A 21296-nucleotide genomic window follows, 5' to 3' on the forward strand; every position below is an offset into this window, starting at 1 on the left:
TCAATGTACGTCTTTATATTTGGTCTTACAATCCTAATTACTACTTACTTTATAATCATACTTGTATGGATTTTGAAACTTGATGAAAATAAGCAATCTGCTGATACTTATAGCGAATGTATAAAAGAAATGTAATATTTTAGTTTGCCTGTGTGAATGATAATTCGGACGCATGCCCTAATGTATATTCTCTGTATCATTACGCTTCACGACGAAAACAATTATTCTGTTGAATGCTACAACAACTTCATAAAAGCAAAATGCAAATATTAAAATTAAAACGAATTAAACTTATACGAGCAATGTCAGGCTATTACCTTGTTCGAGGAAAGCATCCATCAATATCCACAAAAACGCAGATTTCCAAAGTGATCTGTCTTTTAACAGTTTAATGTACGAAAATGTGATGTACCGTTTCAGGTATGTCTTATTGGTCACCCAAGATAGCACACCTGACAACTTATGGCATAATGTCCGCCATTCTTTAAAAAAAAGTAATTTAGTTAGCCAATAACGAGCAATCAATGTATTGGCGGTTTAATGCTTTGAAAGAAGGGTGTGTTTTTTACACAGACACGACAGCGTGTATTCATTATTGATCAGTATATGTACATAAGTAGTGTACAGTGTCACCCTGGCGTCTTTCGATTGTTCTCGGTCACGTGACCCCCATTGTGACGTCATTCGATTGTTCTCGGATGACATCATGAGTTGGTGTGTACGGGGTGTGACGTCATTCGATTGTTCTAGGATGACGTCATGAGTTGGTGTGTACGAGGGTGTGACGTGGTCGTTAGCAACGGGGGTGTTGCTAAGCAACGGTGGTTTGTGCGCGCGATCTCGCGTGATCTCGCAAGAAGGAAGCGTGTTTCAAGATGGCGGCGGCGGCAGACGGACGGCACGGCACGGGACGGGACGAGGGAAGGGAAGGGAAGGAGAGGGGGGAGAGAGGGGGAGAGGAGAGGGGGAGGAGGGAAGAGTGAGTGGAACGACGGCGATGGGGAATGGGATGGGATGCATCGTGTTTCAAGCAGTCTTTAGGGAGCATGTGGGTGGCCCTGAAAAGGTTCGTGAGGTGTGGATGCTTCACAGTCAGCATCGACAGATGAGTTGGAGTCCTCGGAAAACATATTTGCCGGGACAAATGTCATCGTGGAGGGATTGCGTTCCTTTGGGGACACCCCCACCACAATAGAGACATACGTAAAACTTGGCTGTGGGGACGACATCGAATCGATCGGATGGACGGGCTTTCAGACAGGTAGGGCACATGATGAATCGCCATTGGTCTGCTAATTCTTGTAATGGCACCATTTCCGTGTTGGCTGTTTTCTTGGCTGTAGTGCCTGTTCTCGCAGTGGTTGTTGTTGTTGTTGTTGGTGGTGGTGGTCGCGCTGTCGTGCGGTAAGGTAAGGGTTCTGCAAACTGGAGTTCGAGTCCCAACTTGCCCGTGTGTCGTGGGTAGTTATGACCTTCGTCTGCTCCCAGATCTGCCGTCAAGTCCACCACCCACAGGGTGAATCCGTTCCTGAACTCGTCTAGGGTGAGGTTGCAGGGATGTTCTTGCCACAGGTGTCCCGTGTTGCGAAACAGGTTCATGTACAACTGTTTGAGCGAACCACTGTTGTTCTGAAAGTCACTTTTGATTTCTGTGCCATGCACTTCCTGGCCATTGAGTTTCAGTTTGAGACTGGTCACGTTGTTGTGTTTGAAATGGAAGGGGTTCTTTTCCTTGCTACCGGCAAAAGCATCGTTGTCCACCAGTCCCAACACCACGCGTTTGGGCAGTTGTCCTCCCACCAGTTGATCTTTGTGGAAATCGCGCCCTCCTCCTGGAATGTCGTGAGCCGTGACTTGGACTCGGGTCAAAGGATATTTGGCCGTGACTCCTGGTGACATGTGTTTCACGTGCTGTTCCCGTATGGCAGGATCGATGTTGACTTGGCGTACGTAAAACTCGGCTTTGGTCAGTTCAAATCGACATTCCACATCTCCAGCACTCATCAAGTAGAAATCACTCGGGCTCCGAATCAGTTCTAGTTTCATGGGGACGCCATCCACCAGGTACCGGTCTTGGAGAAACAGGTCACAGTGGAGACGTCCTGTCAGTTCCACTTCTCGGGTGGGTAAAATGACCCGCCGTCGTGCGACGAGTCCTGCATTGACATTCTGAGCGACGGCATTGAAGTCATCCATTTTTCCAGCTTCATCGGTGTACCATCCTGGGCACTGGAGATGCGTCCCTTTGGCTGCCTTCCCATAACTCAGTAACGTTTCCAAATAGGCTCGGTAGGGATAGGTTCCCATGGAGGGGGTGATTTCCAACTGGTTGTGTCCCACTTGCACACGCACTTCTCGAAAGAGGGAATGCATCATGTTGTTCACCGTGGACATGACGAGTCGGTCATCCCCATCATGAGTGGCATCCGTGCCATCGGTATTCTTGATTTTGAGGCAGATGCGAAGGTAACACTGATTCAAATCAATGTACGCATTCACAGGGTTGGCAATGTTAAACTTGAGGGGACCCGCCACCGAAGGGGGTGCCAGTGGACTGTATCGAATCCACTGACCCTCTTGAACTGACGTCACCACAGGGGGAACCGAAAAGAGATCCAACTGTGACTTGGCACATTCACAAGCATCCCGGCGCATCATCTTGACAGGTCTGCCCAACAGGTCTTGACAGGTTCGTGTCTGGTGTTGAACTGACCCTTGTTCATGGGAATGAGCCTTTTTTATGTCAAGTCCAATGTCACAAAGTTCCATGACGACTCAAAACAAAGCTTGACGTTTTTGTTGTTGTTTCTTCTTCTTCTTCTTCTTCTTTATGGGACCAGATGACGGATTTCGTTTTCTTTTGTGTGCCGGTGATGACTGTGATTGCAAGGTGGTCAGTAAGGCCTGTTTTCCATGATGTTTCAAACTGTCCCGTACACTACGACGTCCAGAACGAATATCTTGCACTAAGCCTGGCAGCATCTTCACACCGGTTTTGAGAGCCGATTTTCCCACCGTCTTCAGCATGGAGAGGGCTGAACGGCCCAAGCTTCCCAAGATGTTTCCGAGACCTCTCCCGCGTTGATGAATGCGACCTCGGTATGCGGCTAAACCTCGTCCTTGTTGTTGTAGGCCACCCAAGCCGGTGCTGCACCGGTGTCGGATACACTGATGTCCTACCATGTCAGTACGTGCCCAGACGACGGGGACGGAAATGGAGTGTCACGATGGTCTTCCCACTCTGGAATGGCACGGGTCGTCCTATGTCATCCATTAAATAGATTTGAATGGCATCCGTGGTTCCCTGACGCAATCCCATGTAGCGTACATGCTGGGGAGTTTTCATCACGACGCTGTCTTCCATCATTCGACGAGATACGGGAACATACATCAGTAAGGGAGCCATGGTATCCCCGACGATTTGATCTTCTACCACATCCGAGTAGACGTACACCGTATCAAAGCCAGCCAGATGGTCGGCTTCCTGTTCCTCCACCACAAGAGGACGGTCATTCACACTCACTTGGACAGGGTAAGTGGAGACTTGACTTATTTCCTCTGCTTCGTCGACCACGGGGAGTTGCATGAATCCGAGCATGCGTACCAAGGAAACAGGCAACACCAGTTGCGTGGTGTAGGCAGACCTGATGGCATCGTGGTCTGGTTGGGAGGCTGTTTTGCAGGAAGAACCCGAGATGGCCCTGCACATGTCTTTCGGTGTGGGAGCATAAAAGTTGACGTGCGTTGGGCCGCGCATTTCAAATCGGAGTTCTTCTTTGGGGTAGTTCACGGTGACGGTGTAACGACCTCTGGCATCCGCCTGGTACACATTAGCTGTATGCTATTCCAACAATCGTGCACAGGCACGCTGAAGCAGGATGTTCAGTCTCTGGACCAATTCTCGAGCGGAATACACGCCTTCGGGAATGATCACCTTTTCGCTGACGGCTCGGATGATGCCTGAGGTCTCTTCGGTCACGGTCGCATCCGGTGCTCCTGAACTGTAAATCCTGGTCAAGCGTTCCAAGTTCACGCGAAGCACAAACCAGTTGAAGGGGTACGACACGTTGTACCACGTCATGGGAAAATGAAGTTCACTGACGCCCACTTCCCACTCTTGACGATTCACTTGAATGGGAAAGGGGAGTTTGACTTCGTAATGGTTCACCTTGGTGTCGGGATGAACATCCATGGACGCATCGCTGGGTAAGGTGACGTAAAAGTCCCGCTTGGAGGAAAACAAGGACAGGGAACCAGACTGGACACGGAGGGAGTCGAAGATGCGGTGGCGGCAGCAGGAGTAGAAGAAGAAGAAGAAGTCAACGATGACGGCGACGATGATACCAACGTGGGTTGTGGGAGCAAGTATCCCAACGAACTGGCCAACAACGCTGTCCACAACTGTTTCTCACCGTGATCCAATGCCAACTGAACCATGCTCATGACGACCACGCCATATATCAGCAACACTTGGGAGAAAAACACCACTTCACTGCGTGGCAAGTCCATGCCAAAACAACACCAACGTGAGGAGGAGGAGGAAGCCTTGTTGTTGTTCTCCTTGCACCTGAGCCTGGGTTCGCTCTGCATGATTGGGCAGGGAGTATGACCCAAATGACGGTGACAGAGTGATGCCACCCTTATTTAAAAGACCAAATGAGCCGCAGGGATCCATGAATCGAAGCTGGCCGGGTAACCTGACCACCTCACTAACGCTTCGTCCTTCTTTTGACGCCGTCGACGTTTCAAGACCTGATCGACTTTGTACACGTCATCCGTTTTCTGAATGGGTTGTAGTTCCTCGGGGTAAAAGGTGCCTTGGAGCACTTCTCCATGATCATCTTTCACTCGGTAGACAGGAGGCACACGCCCTTTCACGACGCGATCCACGGTGAACAATTCGCTGGTCCAGTTGGGAAGATACCCTTTGTCAAAGGTCCCTTTGGTCTTGTTCAAGCGAACACGGGTCCCAGGTAACAAGAGAGAATGCTGGTGTTGATGGTGCTTCTGCTTCTGCTGACGTTGCTTCTGCCGTTCCTCCTTCTGACGCTCCATGTGATCCAACACCCGAATTTCGTCGTAAGGGTTGTGGGGATGCACATCCACGGGTCGCTGTCCGATCGTGCGATGAATGCGATGATTGTAGGCATGCATCAGCTGGGGTAAAGCCTTGAGGTAGTGACGTGTTCCATGTTGGGTGAAATAACGCCACATACGGTTTTTCAACGTTCTTTGAAAACGTTCCACCACCGAGGCTTTGGTTTCTGGGTTTTGGCTGGTGTAGAAATGAATGTCCTGTTTCTTGAGGAAGGCTTGGAAAGGTTTATTGACAAATTCGGTCCCTTTGTCCGTCTGCAGCATGGAGGGCACACGTCCTTCAGCTTGTTTCAGGATTCGTTGAAAGGCTTCGATCAACGTGGTGCCGGTCTTGGACTTCATGGGTTGCACCCAAGCCATTTTGGAGAAGACATCGATGACACACAGCAGATACCGGTAACCTTGGTTCTCTTTCTGATAGGCGAGGAGGTCGCTCAAATCGGCTTGCCACAATTCGTCCACGCCGCTCACACGGTAAAGATCCCTGGAAAAGGATCGTCGGGCAGGTTTGTGCAAGGTGTACGTGTCCTGGGTTTTCAACCATTGTCGAACCTGATGTTGCATGAGTGGGGGTTTCCCCTTCTGGGATTTCCCCTTCTGGGGTTTCCCTTTCTGGGATTTCCCCTTCTGGGATCCCACGGCTTGCTGTTTGACTGCTGCTTGCCACAAACCACGCCACCCTACATAGCCTGCCGGATGTTTGGGATCGTAATAAGTATGGTGAAGCCATCGTGCCCAGGCAGGCGACAAAGAGGAGGAGGAGGACTTGCTGCTGTTGTTGTTGTTTCTCTTGGGACGTCTCATGCTAACACTGTTGTAAATGTCACCTTCTGCTCTCTTTTATGATTAAAAGTCAATCCATTGACGCACTCGGTTCAGAGGGGAAGAGGGAGTCTCTGTCTTCTTCTTCTTCTTCTTGACGCCAGCAAGATTCGATTGAGGTGGTGTTAAAAACAAGGCTTCTCCTCCTGGACGTTTGATAGGGGTGTCAGGTGGTGTTGCCTGTCGTGTGCCAGGTTGCTGGGTGGTGGATGCTGATCCTTTTGTTTTCATCATCCAGGACCAACGGAGAGGGTTGCCAATCAGTTCATGAGGGACGTTGCTGGAAGCGAGATACTGAGCCAGAACGTTCCAACCCCGTGGAGGATCTGCTTTGGTACGTTGTCGCACCAGATCATTGATGAGATCCACCATGTGAGTCCCAGGCATGGGTTCCCCTTCCACCAGGAATTGACCGTTTTCATTCCAACCCAAGTCAGGATGGGCTTGTATCCGTGCCATCAACTGTTTGGCCTTGGCTTGCAGCGTTTTAGGAATCGTTTGCACCACGTCATTCAGAATGAGGTCAGAGGAGGAGGAGGAGGAGTGTTCTGAAACAAAAGAATCAAAAAACCAACATGAGTCAGTGACTCTGTAACCGGCTTCGCGCTCTCCATGCTTAGGGGGTCTAAGACAGCTCTCTTAGTCTTAAGACTTGTAGACCTAAGACTTCTAAGCGACCTCTACACAGGCCAGAGTGTGACTCAGTAAGTAAAACCGTACTTACGGGGAGCAGATAGGAGAGGGGGAGTCCCTCCTTTCCCGAGGGGTGTTGTTCCTTCCTGACTGGTGTTGGCAGGGATTCCATTCCATGGTTGCGTGTGGCTGGTGCGTCGTGCTGTTGTTGTTGTTGTTGCTGCAGCTGCTGCTGCTTTGTCTTGAAACGCCAACATCTGTTGCAACAAGGTGTTATACTGCTGCTCTCTGTCCCTGAAGGGAATCGTGTCATCACGAACGAGGGTATCCATATCGTGAAGCGTGTGTAACCGTTTCTGTTCCAACAGGTTGGACTTGAGCAAATGACGTTGTCGTTTTTCGTCTTGCAGACTTTGCCATACCTCTTCGGGGACCATGACCATTTTCTGTGCATGCTTCATCATGGTGCAGAGACAACTAACCCCAATCCGAGAGGATCCCTGTATTTATGATCATCGCCCCAACAGACCAGACACCAAAGGACCCACCACCGAGGCCAAGGCAGACAAGAGACCCAATCCCCTGCCTTTCTGTTGTAACAGTTTGCGTTTCTTGGCCACAGACACTTTCTTATTTCATCAACGTATGCATGAGGGGTCCATGCTTTTGTAAACGATGGCGTTGCTGTGCTGTCATGGGAATGTTACCTCCATACAAATTCACCACACATTCGCAGATGGCTTGAATCAGTTCAGACGGAGCATGTTTCAAAATAGCCTGTTGCATGGCTGGTGTTGCTGTAGGACTACACACATGACAGAGCGCTTCTTTGTGACGTTTCAAACGGGCAGACATGATGTTCCTGCTGCTGCTGCTGCTACCATGGAACTGACGAGGATAAGGATGGGATACCTCTATTTATTTAGGGTAGCGTTGGTGGTGGAAGTGGGAGTAATGCCGTTGTCTTCTTGTTCTTTTTCTTCTGGCTTCGTAACACCATGCGGGTCAAGGCTGCCCCTGGGTCTGTTTTCTTGTTGTTGCCCTTCTTGGTCTGTTTCCTGGAGTGACGACGCCCCTGAGGTTTCCTTTGAGGCTGTCTTTGAGGCTGCCTTTGAGGTGGCCTTTGAGGCTGCCTTTGAGGTTTCCCTTGAGGTTTCCTTTGGCGACGCTTTGGGTGTTGTCGCTTCTGTTGTTCCTCCTGCAGGTAGGACTGCCAGTTCAACAAAATGCGTGTCAACACGCCTGCCAACGTTCCACTGCCACTGCGTTTCATCAGGTAATTCAGACGTTCATCCACAGGCAAACGTGGATTAGTGATCTTGGTCAAGACGTCTTGGTGTCTCAACAGCCAGGTCTTGTGTTGCGTTTTCAAAGGAACACGCCCTGCTCGCATATTTCTCACGGCGATGGCAAATCATTGCAACAGCCGATGACGTCCTTTGATAGCCACACTCTCTGCCAAAGGCAAGCGTTTCACAAGGCGGATGGGTTTGACTCTTCTGCGTGTCGTCGGTTTGGAGCGTGTCGGTTTGGTGGAGCTAGGAGCACGAGGTCGTTGAATCATGGCCGGAGACGTCAAGGGTTGAAAGGGTTGAATCATGGTAGGAGACGGCGACGACGAGAACAAAGTGGTGGCATCAAAAGAAGAAGAAGGAGGCGACAAGGTGACGGCAGGTGAAGCACGATGCGTATAGACAGGGACAAACGTGTTTGCTGCTGCCGCCATGGTGGGAGTGGCGGGGTACAACTCTTTTAAGGAAGGTCTTCTGGGTTTGGCAGAGGAGGAGGAGGAGGAGGAAGCAGGAGGAAGAGGTGTCCTGAGACTTTCGTACAACCGTTGTACACCCGAGCGATGACGTTCGGTGGGATCACGTCCCAAGGTGGTGGGGAGGGTTTTATGAGCGGGTTTAAACAAGCCTGTGGCAACAACAGCACGTTTGCGGGGCTGGGTCTGTTTTCGTCTGTTTCCCATGGCAGGTCAGACTCAACTGAGGGGTCAGGTCGACAGTCAGCGCTATTTATCACTTGGGAACGTAAAGGGTGGTGGGGTTGCGAAAGAGATGGGTACGCACACGATGCTCTTTGGCCGTGGTGGGTTTCAAGTCCAGAAACAGATAGGAATAAGGAGCCAAGGTGGCATCCTCGTAGGCTTCTCGAAGGAAAGCCGTCTGTCCTGGAAAGATTTGTCGAGCCAAGTGATCCATTTGAGAGGCATCTCTCGGGTTTTTAAACAGCACCAGATAGTGAGCATTTAAACTAATGGTGCGATGATGAGGTGTTGAGGCAAAGAGGTTTTGCGTCAGGTACAACACGGACGTGTTGCGATGATGACTTTTCTTGGTAAACCATCGCAACACGTCTGCCTCTTCCTCTTGGCTATGATCGCCCAGCAAATCGTCAATGATCAACCAGTGGGGTGCAGGCAAACCACCCCCACCCCCACCCCCAACAGACCCTGCTGCAGGTAACTGCGTGTTGGCTTCGCTCATGGTTTGCACAAAGGTCAGGGGAAGGTTTAACTTTGATGTCAACACTTCCAAATCTTCGTGCATGGGTTACCATTCACTGTACACCCAAACGATCCCCTGAGGCGGTAGATCGAGAATGCCTGGTTGAAACACGTGTTCCAGCAACGTTTTGACGAACGACGTTTTACCCGACCCTGTAGGGCCTGCAATCAACATGGTAAAAGGATGACGTAACGTGAGTGGGGTGACCATGGCATCCACCAGGTCGTCGCCCCTTAACAGTGTCCCTGACTGTGTCCCTGACATGGTCCCTGACAGTGTCCCTGACAGTGTCCCTGACATACGTCTTATCGCCCTGCAGGTGACACCAGAAATGACCTCAAGGATCGATGAACCTTGAAGATATATACAACACATTCAAACCATTCACGTTGAATTTTATTGGAACAACACCAACAACTTGTGAACCACAACAACAACAACAACAACAACAGATCACCACCAGTTCAAATGGTCGTGGGGATTACAAGTCGAACAACGTAGAAAGTCCATTTGTCCAGGATGAAAATGATTTTCATCGTTAAACATGGGAATGTCTGGATAGTCCTCGGGAGGCATCATCTCTGATGCAGTCATCTCGGATGAAGTCGTCTCTGGAGCCATCACGGATGTCATCATGGGATCTGTCGTCATCAGACCTGAATGAGCAGACGTGTCGGCGGAAGTCTCCCCTGACACTGTTGTTGTTGTTGTCTGCTTTGCATCAGTCGTGGGGACAGTCGACGGTGGCATCTCTGGTGACAGCATCGGTAGTAGATCATACAAGTCTTGTAGATCAGGAGGCAACTCATCGTGGGGTGTTGCGTCGGGGCTAGCAGGAGAGGCTAACTTGTCGGGGCTGACATCAACAGTTTGCTGATCATTGTTCCACACCACATCAGACGTCATCTGTTTCTTGACACTCTGTGGGTCTGCTGCCTTGGTGGTGGTGGTGGTAGGGGCTTCCTTCTTCTTCTTCGTTTTCTTCGTGGTAGGGGTACCTTTGGGAGGGGTACCCTTGGGAAGGGTACCTTTGGGAAGGGTACCTTTGGGAAGGGTACTCTTGAGACAAGTACTCTTGGGAGAGACACTCTTGGGAGAGACACTCTTAGGAGAGATACTCTTGGACACCTTCTTAGGGGATGTCTTGACGGGAACCTTCTCCTCCAACTTCTGTTTCTTTTGTTTTGGAGGAGCCGTGGCAGGGGTATCCATAGGATTAACCAGGGTCTTCTTGGTGGGTGTTTTCTTCTTCTTCTTGCTGACCACCACCACCACCTCCTCCTCCTTCTGTGTCTTCCTCGTCATCGTGGCGGCAGGGGTTGTCCCTGGTGGTGGTGGTATCACCACCCATTTAGGAGGGACGGTCTTGGGTGTCTTGACTTTTGTCTCTTTGGAGAATTCCGACTTACGAACGGTATAAGTGACACAGATGAGGTCCTCATGGATGATGAGTACATCCTTCACATTATAACGTTCATCCTGGAGAAGAGCAAAGTACCTCGAAGGGGATTGGATGTATTCAGCCCTCATGATGTGGTCCATGTTGGAAGAAGGGAGCAGTGAACAATCTCTAGTACCTGTAACATGAAATGGAAAAAAGAATATTAACATCAACGTTTCGACGGTTGCATTGTGCAAGCATGATGCCCTCGGGCCTACAAATGCTCTGTGCGGTCGCGTACTTTGTTGAGTTAAGTATGTGAAAGCCATACTTACTGTGCTGACGTGGAGATGCTGACATGCTGACTGAACTGGTACGACTGAAGACGTCTCGATGGATCCCGAGTTTTTTATACAGCAGCTGCACGTGCTATGACGTCACGCATTGACGTCACGCATGGCGTCACGAGCCTGTTGCTTCTGCACCGCCTCTTGCACCGCTTGTCTGATCTGTTCTAAGAAGTGTCTCTCTTCCAGATACGTGGCGATCACAAACAGCAACGTGAACAACATGATGATGAATGACAAGTCTCACACACAAACTCTTCTTTATATATACACACACATGCGATGACGTCATGACCTTGGATGACATCACTCGGTCGTCTCTGTCACTGTGACTGCTTCTGCATCGCTTCTCTGACCTGTTCTAAGAAGTGACTCCGTGACTCCGTCCCTCCATAAGATCAACCTTCTACGATCATCCCAAACATCATGCAGAGTCAGTTGTCGTCTGTCACTGGGTGGAGCCTCTCTGGGAGTCTCTGTGGGAGTCTCTGTGGGAGTCTCTACTCCCAACACTCTCATGGCGTCTGTCTCGTCACATTCCTTCAACGCTTTGCAAAAGAGGGTGTAAGCTTGGGGTCCTCGCCGGGGCAGAACATCTAATAAAGCTCTGATCCGATTGTAAGAGGTTTGTGGTACCTCCATGATGTCAGCCTTCATGAAGAGGGTAAGGAGTTTAAACTCCACCAATTTGTCGACCACAGCTTCGATATCTTTGATGGCTACGACGAGACTGAAACGATTGGTCCTGAGCTTATCACGGTGAACAGACTGCATCCTTTTTTGTGTGCGTGTGCTCTCTCTCTGACGACTAAAGTCGGAATGAGGAGTTGCGTTGAGGAGGTCTTTATGACACGTGACGTCAGGACACGTGACGTCAGGACAACAGGGTTTGACCAATGAGGTGCTAGGAGGGTGTGCGACCATGGACTCCACCAGGTCTGTGCTTAACAAGATCATCATAAAAAAAAGGGTGACCATGGACTCCACCAGGTCTAACCCTGAAGACAAATGACACGACACATGAATATCCATACATCACATACTGTTTTTATGACTCTTGATAAACATACAAACAAACAAACAAACCATGTATACAGTATCATCAGTTTTCTTGTCCATGACATGATCAGCAACCACCACAACAGTCCCTTTGTTGAGTCCACAGGCATAGTCACTCGCCCTTATAGCCATAAGGTAGTGTTTCGACGGGCATGCCTTCGGAATAGTAAATCACGCGTCGCTTGGTGTACACCATGCGGTACACTTTGCTGGTGTCCTTGGACAGCAAGGTGTTGTTCTGGCGGAGTCCTGTCCGTATGATCCGACGTGGATAGGGCACAGTGATGCTGACTCGACCCCTCTTACAGATGAGGTTCTTCATGCTGTCAAAGTGAACGTATTGACTTGCCCTGTGATTCAGAGTAAATCCTCGGACTTTGCTGACAGCTACTACACTGCCGTCGGGTTGAGGATGTCGTAGCTTGTAGGTGTAGTTCTTAGGCCCTGCCGAGGCAAAGATCTGAATGCTATTGCCCCCTCCCAGCTCGTCGGTGAGTTCTCCCAAGGTGTCTCCCAGGGGAGGGTTGTACTGTAGGGGACGATGAATGTAAATGATACTGTCTGTATCAAAGTACAGGACGCGGCGATCCAAAGGTTTCAGGTAGGAGTAGAGCTTGAGACGGGCTTGGGCTGTGACCCAGGCTGCAATGACCACGTTGTGAGCAGGATGTGGGTCGTGAAATTCTGGGCGAGGTTCATACGTGACACAGAGGAGGTCTTCGTTGATAATGTTGACATCCTTTACTTGGCACCGTTCATCCCGAAGGAGGGCAAAGTACCTTTGTGGAGAACTGATGTACTCTGTCCTGTCAAACCCGATACGTTGACCAAACTTGCCCCAGTGGTTGTTTAGGCAGGCTTTCGCGAGGGCACGTAGTCCAGGGTTTTTGCGAATGTGAGCACGATCCAACGTGACTCCTTCTTTTTGCTGAATCTCCCTGATGTACTCCTCGGGGTCTGTACAACCTTCAGGGTATCCGCTGGCCTCTTGTTTGATCTGGAAGAAATTGTTTACATACTTGGCAAACAATCCTCCCTCTTGCGTGTCAGGGTCGTACGTGGTGAGACTGTCAAAATGCCAAGCCTCGTAGATGCCAAGGACTTGATAGCCACACTCTTGAACGGCATACTGCAACTCCTTGCTGACGTAGGTGCCCACCCATGCTCGATCTTCGTCACCGTGGGGACAGGAGCCAACAAACTCTTCTTCAGCACAAGTGCGACACAGAGGAAACAGCAGCTTGCCATGGACGCGGTAAGGAAGCACGGGATGGTAGAGGTCCGTGGGTGGCAAGACCCGACACTGAATGAGTCCATGTAGGTCAAACAAGTCTGACACGGGAGGATGATCCTTGATCTCGGGATGTCCCAAGGGGTACGTGCCATACTTGCAGATGTAAGGGTAGAGAGAACACACGTCCACATATTTGATCTCTTCCTCTTCCTTCGCTTCATAGTAGAGTTTGGTGGCGTTGGTGCGTCCTCCAAAGAAAGCCTCTCTGGGATCCAATGGATCAGGCAGGTAAGCATGAGGTCCTTGCAGGGTGGTCAGGAACGCTCTCAGATCCTCGTTGTCTTTCTGTTCTTTCAAGAAATCACATTCCCACTGGGTCACTGCTTGGTCGATGTCAGGATGCTGTCGTAACACACCGAGCCGGTACATGGTGTGATGGAATCGTTCCCAAGGGGTTGTGCCCAGGGTGGCATGGGTTTCACATCGGCCTGTCTTGTAACATCGAGTACAGCCATGCCAGAAACAACCCAGGTATTCGTACACGGTACGTGTGTTGGCATCGTAACCGTGCACCGTGTAGCGACTGCCATCACCACCATCAAAGCCAGCTTCCCCACCATTACGAGCATGTTGAATGTGGAGGCCAGGGTGTTGATGCATGATCCAGTTCAACCAGTGCAGACACTGAAGAGAGTAACGACGCTGTGGACGATAACCTTGAGGAGGTATGATGGCAATGGTACGTGGTTCCAAAAACAGCTTTCTGAAAGTGAGCATGCAAGCCATGGGGAGAGTCACTGCTTCGTAGAAAGGGTCCACGTCATTCTGCTGAATGAAGATGTGACGAAAGGCAGCACAACCTCGACGTAAAATATCCACATCACTCTGACAGTAGGCCAACAGTTCTTCGTCCAGATCAAAGACGACCCCTTCAGCCACTCGTGCATCGTACCAGGTCAAGAAAGCTTGACGTTCTGCAGGAAACATGCTGTCAGGATCATAAGTGGAGACGGGAGGATAAGGACCCACATAGCCTTGGTTATGATCGGTGTTGAACAAGTGTGGAAAGTATCCTTTCTTGAGTTCCGTCAATCCAAACGTTTTTGGAAACTGTTTGAGAGCCATGGTGAGGAAATTGAGGGAATCCTTGAAGACGAGACGCCCCACAGTCATCTGCAAGATCTGATTCCCTCGTAGCGTGACCTGCGGTGCTTTCACGAGATGGCGGTGGAAGTACTGTTGGAGTAAGTGTCCATCATACCCACGGTAATTGTGAGCCATGACCAACACATCGTCATCGTCAATGGCAACGTTTTCTTCTTGTTCTTCGTCATCGTCTTCTTCTTGTTCCACATCAACTGGGGAGGATGGTTTGGCGCGTTTCGAGGGTGGGTGGTTTGATGATGGTGCTTTCCGTTTCTTTACGGTTTTCTTTTCTGCCAGACTGAGCAACCAGTCGCCCATGTCCTTCAAGGTGGTCGCCCCTCGAAACACTTTCATGCGGCTAGGGCCTTCTCCTTCTTTACGCCAGGGGCACTTTTCGCAAAGTTCGCTCGAGGCCTCGGAAATACATTTGCCACATCCCAGATGCACCACACACAAGTTGGGAACGTGCGTGCCTTGATCTTGGGTGCATTCAAAATCGTAAAAGATAAACTGACGCTGTTGCCGTTCTTTCTCTTCATTCCTTTTCTCACCATCGTCGTTGCATTTGGGTGGTTCGATGGGTGTCATGTAGCACTGATGGTTGGGTTTCAAGGGCTCTTTGCAGATTTTGCAATTACGATTCGTGCCACACTTGTGATTGGTCATCCCCTGGATGTGTCGAACGTTGACTTTGGCATAGCAACGGTGACAGGTGTGGATTATGGAGCAAGTGCTGGGATGCTTGGCAGAGGCTGCTTGATGGCGCTGAAAACAGGTGGGGTTTCGAAACCATCCTCCACATTGAAGGCAGGAGAGTCCTTCGTTGACCACGTCACCACAGTACCCAGCATGTAGGCACCACTGGCAGCAAAATTCCCGAGTGCAGCGATGATTTTGCGGGTTACTGTATCCTTGGTCACAGGTGTCGCAGTAATAACTACAACCTGTAAAAGCGGTCATGGAGGTGATGACATCGTAGTGGTGATGGTGATGATACAAGTGCAGGATCTTGGTCGGTTGAGGCACCTCGCTCTTGTACAGGAGCCGATTCATGACATCCTGAGAGTAAATTTTGAGTTGATAGTAGGGAGCCAAACGTTGACTGAACAAGTCCCACGTGGCATGCCCTGTACACGGTCCTTCGGGAATCCCCAGTTGTCGAAATAAAGCCTTGGCGACTTCCAGCTGAGCGGGTCTACGATGATCGCGGATGTATTTCCATTGCTGGGTCCATTCCTTCGTCACGGGATCAGGTTGGTGGACATGATGCATGGCCACGACGAGGGCGCGAGCAAAACAGAGTGGATCGTTTTCATTCTTGATTTGGACAATGCATTGTTTGTTTTCCAGGAAAACGTTCAAGCCAGCAATGTGTTTGAGACGTCCGTGTCCCTCGCCAAGACGATCAGGATCATCTACGTGCAGTAAGAAAATGTCCATCGTGTCATCGATGTTCAAGTCACGGTTACTCTGTTGCACGTTTTCCACTTTGGCCATGATGTGTTCCCCCTGGAGGTTCTCCATACGTCGAAACGTGATTCGAATGGGTGTATCCAAGGCAGGGTGTTCTAGGGTCAGTCCCACTCGATCCCCATCATGACCATTCACTTCGTTTCTGAGATCTTGCAAGACGGCATCAAATTGCTCCCTGAGAACGATGGGTAAGTCTTCAGGTTGTTGACGTTGCAGCCATGCTGGGTTAAACCTAAGCTTGTAGCGATGACTGTCAGTACGGAACTTTTTAGTGACTAGTTTGGACGCCGGCTCCAACTGGTAGGGCTCAGGATCCTCTTCAAGGTCTTCTGCTTCAAGTTCATCGCTGTTCGTGGTCGTTGACGGCATGATGAGAACTGACAAGACCCCCGCGGAGCCGGCTTTATATAGACGGTTTATGACGTCACGCTATGACGTCATCGTAGGCTGAGCAGTGTGAGCCAGTGCTGGCAGTGTTGGTCTTTGTCGGCCAGTGTCAGTCAACCAGGAGTTCGTGGAGTGCACCAGGAGTTCGTGGAGTGCACCAGGAGTTCGTGGAGTGATTTTTTTTTGTTTCCGAGGGGGCAGGCTCATGACGTCACACATCCCTAGGACGTCGCGTCACACGAGGCCAGTGATGCTGATTGGCGGTTCGCACCAGCGTGACGTCATCGACTCTATATATAAACTCGAGGTGTTCCAGCTTTTCCTCATCAGTTGTTGACTGAAGCTTGAAGCATGCAGACGTCTCCCACCGTCGCCGCCTCCTCTGTGTCCTTTCATTGCCGCCTGTGCGAAACAGATGACCACAGTTATCTGCACTGCCCCAAGGTGACCTGTACCGAGTGTGGTGTTCAAGGGCATCGCCATTACATATGCCCAAAGAAGACCAACAACGGCAGTACCAACAAGCACGATAACGACACGTGTTACAACTGTGGTAAAAACGAAGGTCATCGCAGTTACGACTGTCCACATCCCTGCCGTCACTGTGGCCATGAAGAGCACAAGAGCATGAACTGCCCTAACAAGACCTCGAAACGTTCGGCTCCCACCAACCAGTCGAGTGAACCGCCGAAGAAAGTGAGTAAACAGGAAGACAATCGCCTACTGACTCGTCTCCACGACAAGATCACCCTCGTTCAAGAACGCATGGACACCATGTACACTCTCATCCAACGCATCTTGGAGTTTGTTGAACCCATGGACGATGACGTCTCCAGCGACAGCAGCAGTGGACCACAGTCATAAACCAACCCCCAAACAATATCAACGGCCCTTTTCAGGGCCACCCACATGCTCCCTAAAGACTGCTTGAAACACGATGCATCCCATCCCATTCCCCATCGCCGTCGTTCCACTCACTCTTCCCTCCTCCCCCTCTCCTCTCCCCCTCTCTCCCCCCTCTCCTTCCCTTCCCTTCCCTCGTCCCGTCCCGTGCCGTGCCGTCCGTCTGCCGCCGCCGCCATCTTGAAACACGCTTCCTTCTCGCGAGATCACGCGAGATCACGCGAGATCGCGCGCACAAACCACCGTTGCTTAGCAACACCCCCGTTGCTAACGACCACGTCACACCCTCGTACACACCAACTCATGACGTCATCCTAGAACAATCGAATGACGTCACACCCCGTACACACCAACTCATGATGTCATCCGAGAACAATCGAATGACGTCACAATGGGGGTCACGTGACCGAGAACAATCGAAAGACGCCAGGGTGACACTGTACACTACTTACACACATACATAACCACTACCTTTTGACGAATCCGCATTTAAATCCGCACAAAGTGATTAATCAATCAGAGTGTTATCGGTTAATCCTTTGATCGATCCAGACACAAGGTATGCCAAATGGGCACCTTTATCGGGTAATCTAAGTGGCGTTACCAATAATTATACCTGTTATAAATTCATTAACTGAGCATCAAGTGAATGATGACAAATTATGTGTAGTTTTATACCACATAACATGGATTGTAATACAAAACCTAGTGACACCAAGTGACAGAATCGTCCATGAAAACAAGGATTGTAACGCTGAACTAGGCAAAGCAGGAAACAAAACTAAATGATAGTAGACTGTGAGAACATATAGCTTTCATTTTTCACAACAGCTGTCGCGATCTCAGGTTTGTACAAACCTGTAAACGAAATAGTTTACTCCCTGAAATGTTGATGAATTCTGCATAGGCCCTCATATCTATACCTCATGTTACGTCACGGAGACACGCCGCTCTGACTCGTTGAAATTTCGTTCGCGGCTGAGAATTGTGCACTGCTATCAAACAGATATATGGTAATTAAAGATCGAAATGGGCAGTTTTAATGACGGGGTTTCATTTAAAACGATTTATGTATTTGCATCCCGTACAGTATATGTGATCTTTAATATTTTGTGTCAGCTCGCTGTGGCCACGAAATCTTGCTCACAAGACATGGGAGCGAAATACCACATCATAAACCATCGCTAATATCTTTAGTATAGAAGATTTCAACATGATAATGTCGCCGTTTTTACCACGTTTTCCCCCATTGTTGTATGCTGGATTCAGCATAAATATTGACCGCCTGATCTAATAAATTAAGAAACACACGCGCTACTCGTCAAACAATGACGTACTTCTGTAGTGGAGTGACAGTGAAATGCCTAAGGCATCATGCACATATTCATAGCATATATGTATTGATATAGTATATCATGAAATATATTATATTTAATTAATTTTCTTATTACTTGGTATTCTCTATCATACACAGGTGTATACATTTGGAAGGTATAATCACAGTCTAGTCTTTTTGAACATTGTCAGTGTTTGTAAAAATATTTTGGTTAAATTGAATGCTAACAAAGTACACACTGAATTGTTGAAGTAACTTGGTACAAAAATAGACATCATTTGTTTGTACTATCTTTATCACAGGATGCTGCAATAGCCCTTGCCCTCAAGAAGTATAATCAAGGTACAGCAGTAAACCAACTAAGGATTCTTCAACGTGAGGTCATAGAGAAGGTTATTACAAAACACACCATTGCAATGTTACCCACCGGATATGGAAAATCACTCCGCTATGAAATTCTCCCAGATATCACTGAATATGTTGTTTCTGTTAAAGAAACATGCGTTTGTCATCATCATTGTTTCTCTGGATGCTATTCTGTCTCAACTACAGGAGAAAATGTGAAGATGAAGCACCTGCTTAAACAAGGAGCATGATAGGGAACTAACTGCAAACAGTGCAGAGCAGACACGTTGCAGTATGTGTTTGCACACCCTGAGCAAATAGTTGGCAAGGACCCTGTCAGAGAAATATTACGACATAATTATTTCCAAGAGGAGGCCAGAACTTTTATTGCTGTAGACGAGACACATTGCGTCTTGGAATGGGTTCCGAATTTCAGGCCATTTTGCCAAACTTGGAATATTTCGTGCCTTACTTCCAAATGCCAAGGTCCTAGTTCTAAGTGCAATCCTCTCTCTTTAGAGCCAGAATGAGGTGGCCAATACAACATGACATAGAATGTGTCATTGAACCAGTGTTGATAGAACTCCTTGTGAAAAGGTCAGATGTGTCCACTAAGCATTGCGGACTTCAATGGCAGTCAGAATGGGGAGGACGGTCGGTCATATGAGCTGGCAGAGAGAAAGCTTGCAGATAAATGTACAGTGGCGGATTAGACCTGAAGCACATCAGAGTTGTGCAGTTTCATGCCTCAAGGGAGAAAACAGGGGACAAGGTGTGTTAAGAAATTTAGTTTCATCGAGAACCTGAAATACTGTTCTCAACGATACAGGTTATACTGTTATACAAACAGGTGGTTGAAATAATGTTATACTTTAATGTTGTTTCCTATCTTTTATGCAGATAAAGTCTATCATTCTGCAGAATTCTGAAGAGGACCCAGCAAACAGTCCACCGAAAATAGTATTTGCAACCATCCCTCTTGGTATAGGACCTGACTTCAGACAGAGGATGATCAACATTGGCTCCCCGAAGCGGTTGGAAAGTATGTGCATGATAAAAAACAAGTGTTGATGAAAGTTTTTATGGTGCATTTCCACATTGTAAACAAAATGCTCTGGAGAAATAATATAGATACACTACATAAGATTGAAAATGAGTTTAATATTGTGCATGACATCACACATAATAATAATATTGTTATGCATGTTCAATGAAAGTATATATCTAAATTACATTTCATATTATGTACAGCAGATTGGGCGTGCTGGTAGATCAGGACAACATTCACAGGCCATACTGACTTGCAACACACCACGGACATTGGTCATGTTTCTCGAAGTGAAAGAAATGTGCACATATATGCACATGCACAAGTATAACCATAAGTACATCTGTTTGCAGACGACAGCAAGTCAATGAAGCATTTGGTTTTGGTTTCAGTAATGAAAAAAACAGATATCTGCTGAAGTATGTTGTGATGTCTGTAACCCAGACGTAGCAACACCATACCAGTTTTGCTTCTCCAGAGATACCCAAAGCTTATTACTGAACACGCTACCTGACATTGTAAAGGATGGAACACAGTATCTAAGAGAAAAGCTTCCGACATCAGCAATCCAGCAAATAATCACCGCTCCAGATGTCTTCAACAAACATGGGCTCGTTGAAGAATTTCAAATCGCTGAATCACTGGACAATAATAATCAAGCAAGTGAAAGCAATATCCATGTCCTGAGGTAATCACAAACGTTTCAGATAAGAAACCATAACAGCTTTGTTCCATCGATGCCTGAAGTGCAGTGGATGATAAATGTTTTCACATATCAAGCTCATCAATTAAATCTCTCCTTTAGTAAATGTTGCTTCAGTTATATATACTGAGGGAAAAACACTTAGGGATCACATGAAAGGACAAGTTCCTTTGCTTTTTTCAGGTTTCTTCAAGAGCTATGTGATATAAGGCTTGTGCAGAAACATTTAAAAAAAATAAGGGAACAATTGTGCCTTCATGTGATCCCTTATTTTGTCCTACAGCATATCTACATAAGTATCTCTACTTTTAAAGTCAATTTTCAGGTACTGCACACATATGCTTTCCAGGCTGTAGTAAAGTTGATTTTCTCTGATCCATGTCATGAGTTTTGACTTTTTCATGTTGCAGACAGGGCTCTTCGAAAATCATTCTGTTTACCATACTGCCAACTGACCCCTTTACCCAAGCAGCTTTTTCTGCATCTAACATCAGACTCAGTTCACCATCAAGATGCTTTGTTGCTCATCGTGTGCAGAATCCACACCAAAGTTGTAATAGGCAGTTTCTACAATGTATGCATCTGTTAGTGAAACAGCCAGTTCATGGCAATCCATAAAGTGTTTTTTGCATCACTCGCACGCGTCCATCCCAGTCTGATCATTTCAGCTCCAAGAGTATCCGTTTCAGTACTCTTTTACTTATACTATACTTTATATATCACTGCAACTACTGTCATCTGCAAATGAAACAGTTCAAACGTTATAGGAGAGAGATGTGAAAATGTTTTCAGAGGGTCAGCATCACTGTCTTTTAGCTCCGGAGAATCTTTCACGGGTCAGCTGGTCTTCTCTAATGTGGATACCACAGTTT

At 48.3% G+C, this 21296-nt stretch overlaps 3 protein-coding genes across 3 annotated transcripts; all 3 read right to left on the bottom strand.

Annotated features, from left to right (window-relative positions):
* Nucleotides 1-1092: 1092 nt before the first annotated feature.
* LOC137287994 (uncharacterized protein F54H12.2-like) lies at nucleotides 1093-2769 on the bottom strand. The gene has a single exon (XM_067820354.1). It carries the CDS (start codon nucleotides 2767-2769, stop codon nucleotides 1093-1095), a length of 1677 nt encoding a protein of 558 aa, XP_067676455.1.
* Nucleotides 2770-9515: 6746 nt separating this feature from the next.
* On the bottom strand, nucleotides 9516-10604 carry LOC137287995 (proteoglycan 4-like). Its single transcript, XM_067820356.1, has one exon. It carries the CDS (start codon nucleotides 10602-10604, stop codon nucleotides 9516-9518), a length of 1089 nt encoding a protein of 362 aa, XP_067676457.1.
* Nucleotides 10605-11096: 492 nt separating this feature from the next.
* On the bottom strand, nucleotides 11097-16071 carry LOC137287996 (uncharacterized). The gene is made up of 2 exons (XM_067820357.1): nucleotides 11970-16071; nucleotides 11097-11788 (listed from the first exon to the last, which is right to left on the bottom strand). Exons 1-2 carry the CDS (start codon nucleotides 16069-16071, stop codon nucleotides 11097-11099), a joined length of 4794 nt encoding a protein of 1597 aa, XP_067676458.1.
* Nucleotides 16072-21296: the final 5225 nt, after the last annotated feature.

Source organism: Haliotis asinina, chromosome 6, assembly GCF_037392515.1.
Source record: "Haliotis asinina isolate JCU_RB_2024 chromosome 6, JCU_Hal_asi_v2, whole genome shotgun sequence".
Classification (NCBI taxonomy): domain Eukaryota; kingdom Metazoa; phylum Mollusca; class Gastropoda; order Lepetellida; family Haliotidae; genus Haliotis; species Haliotis asinina.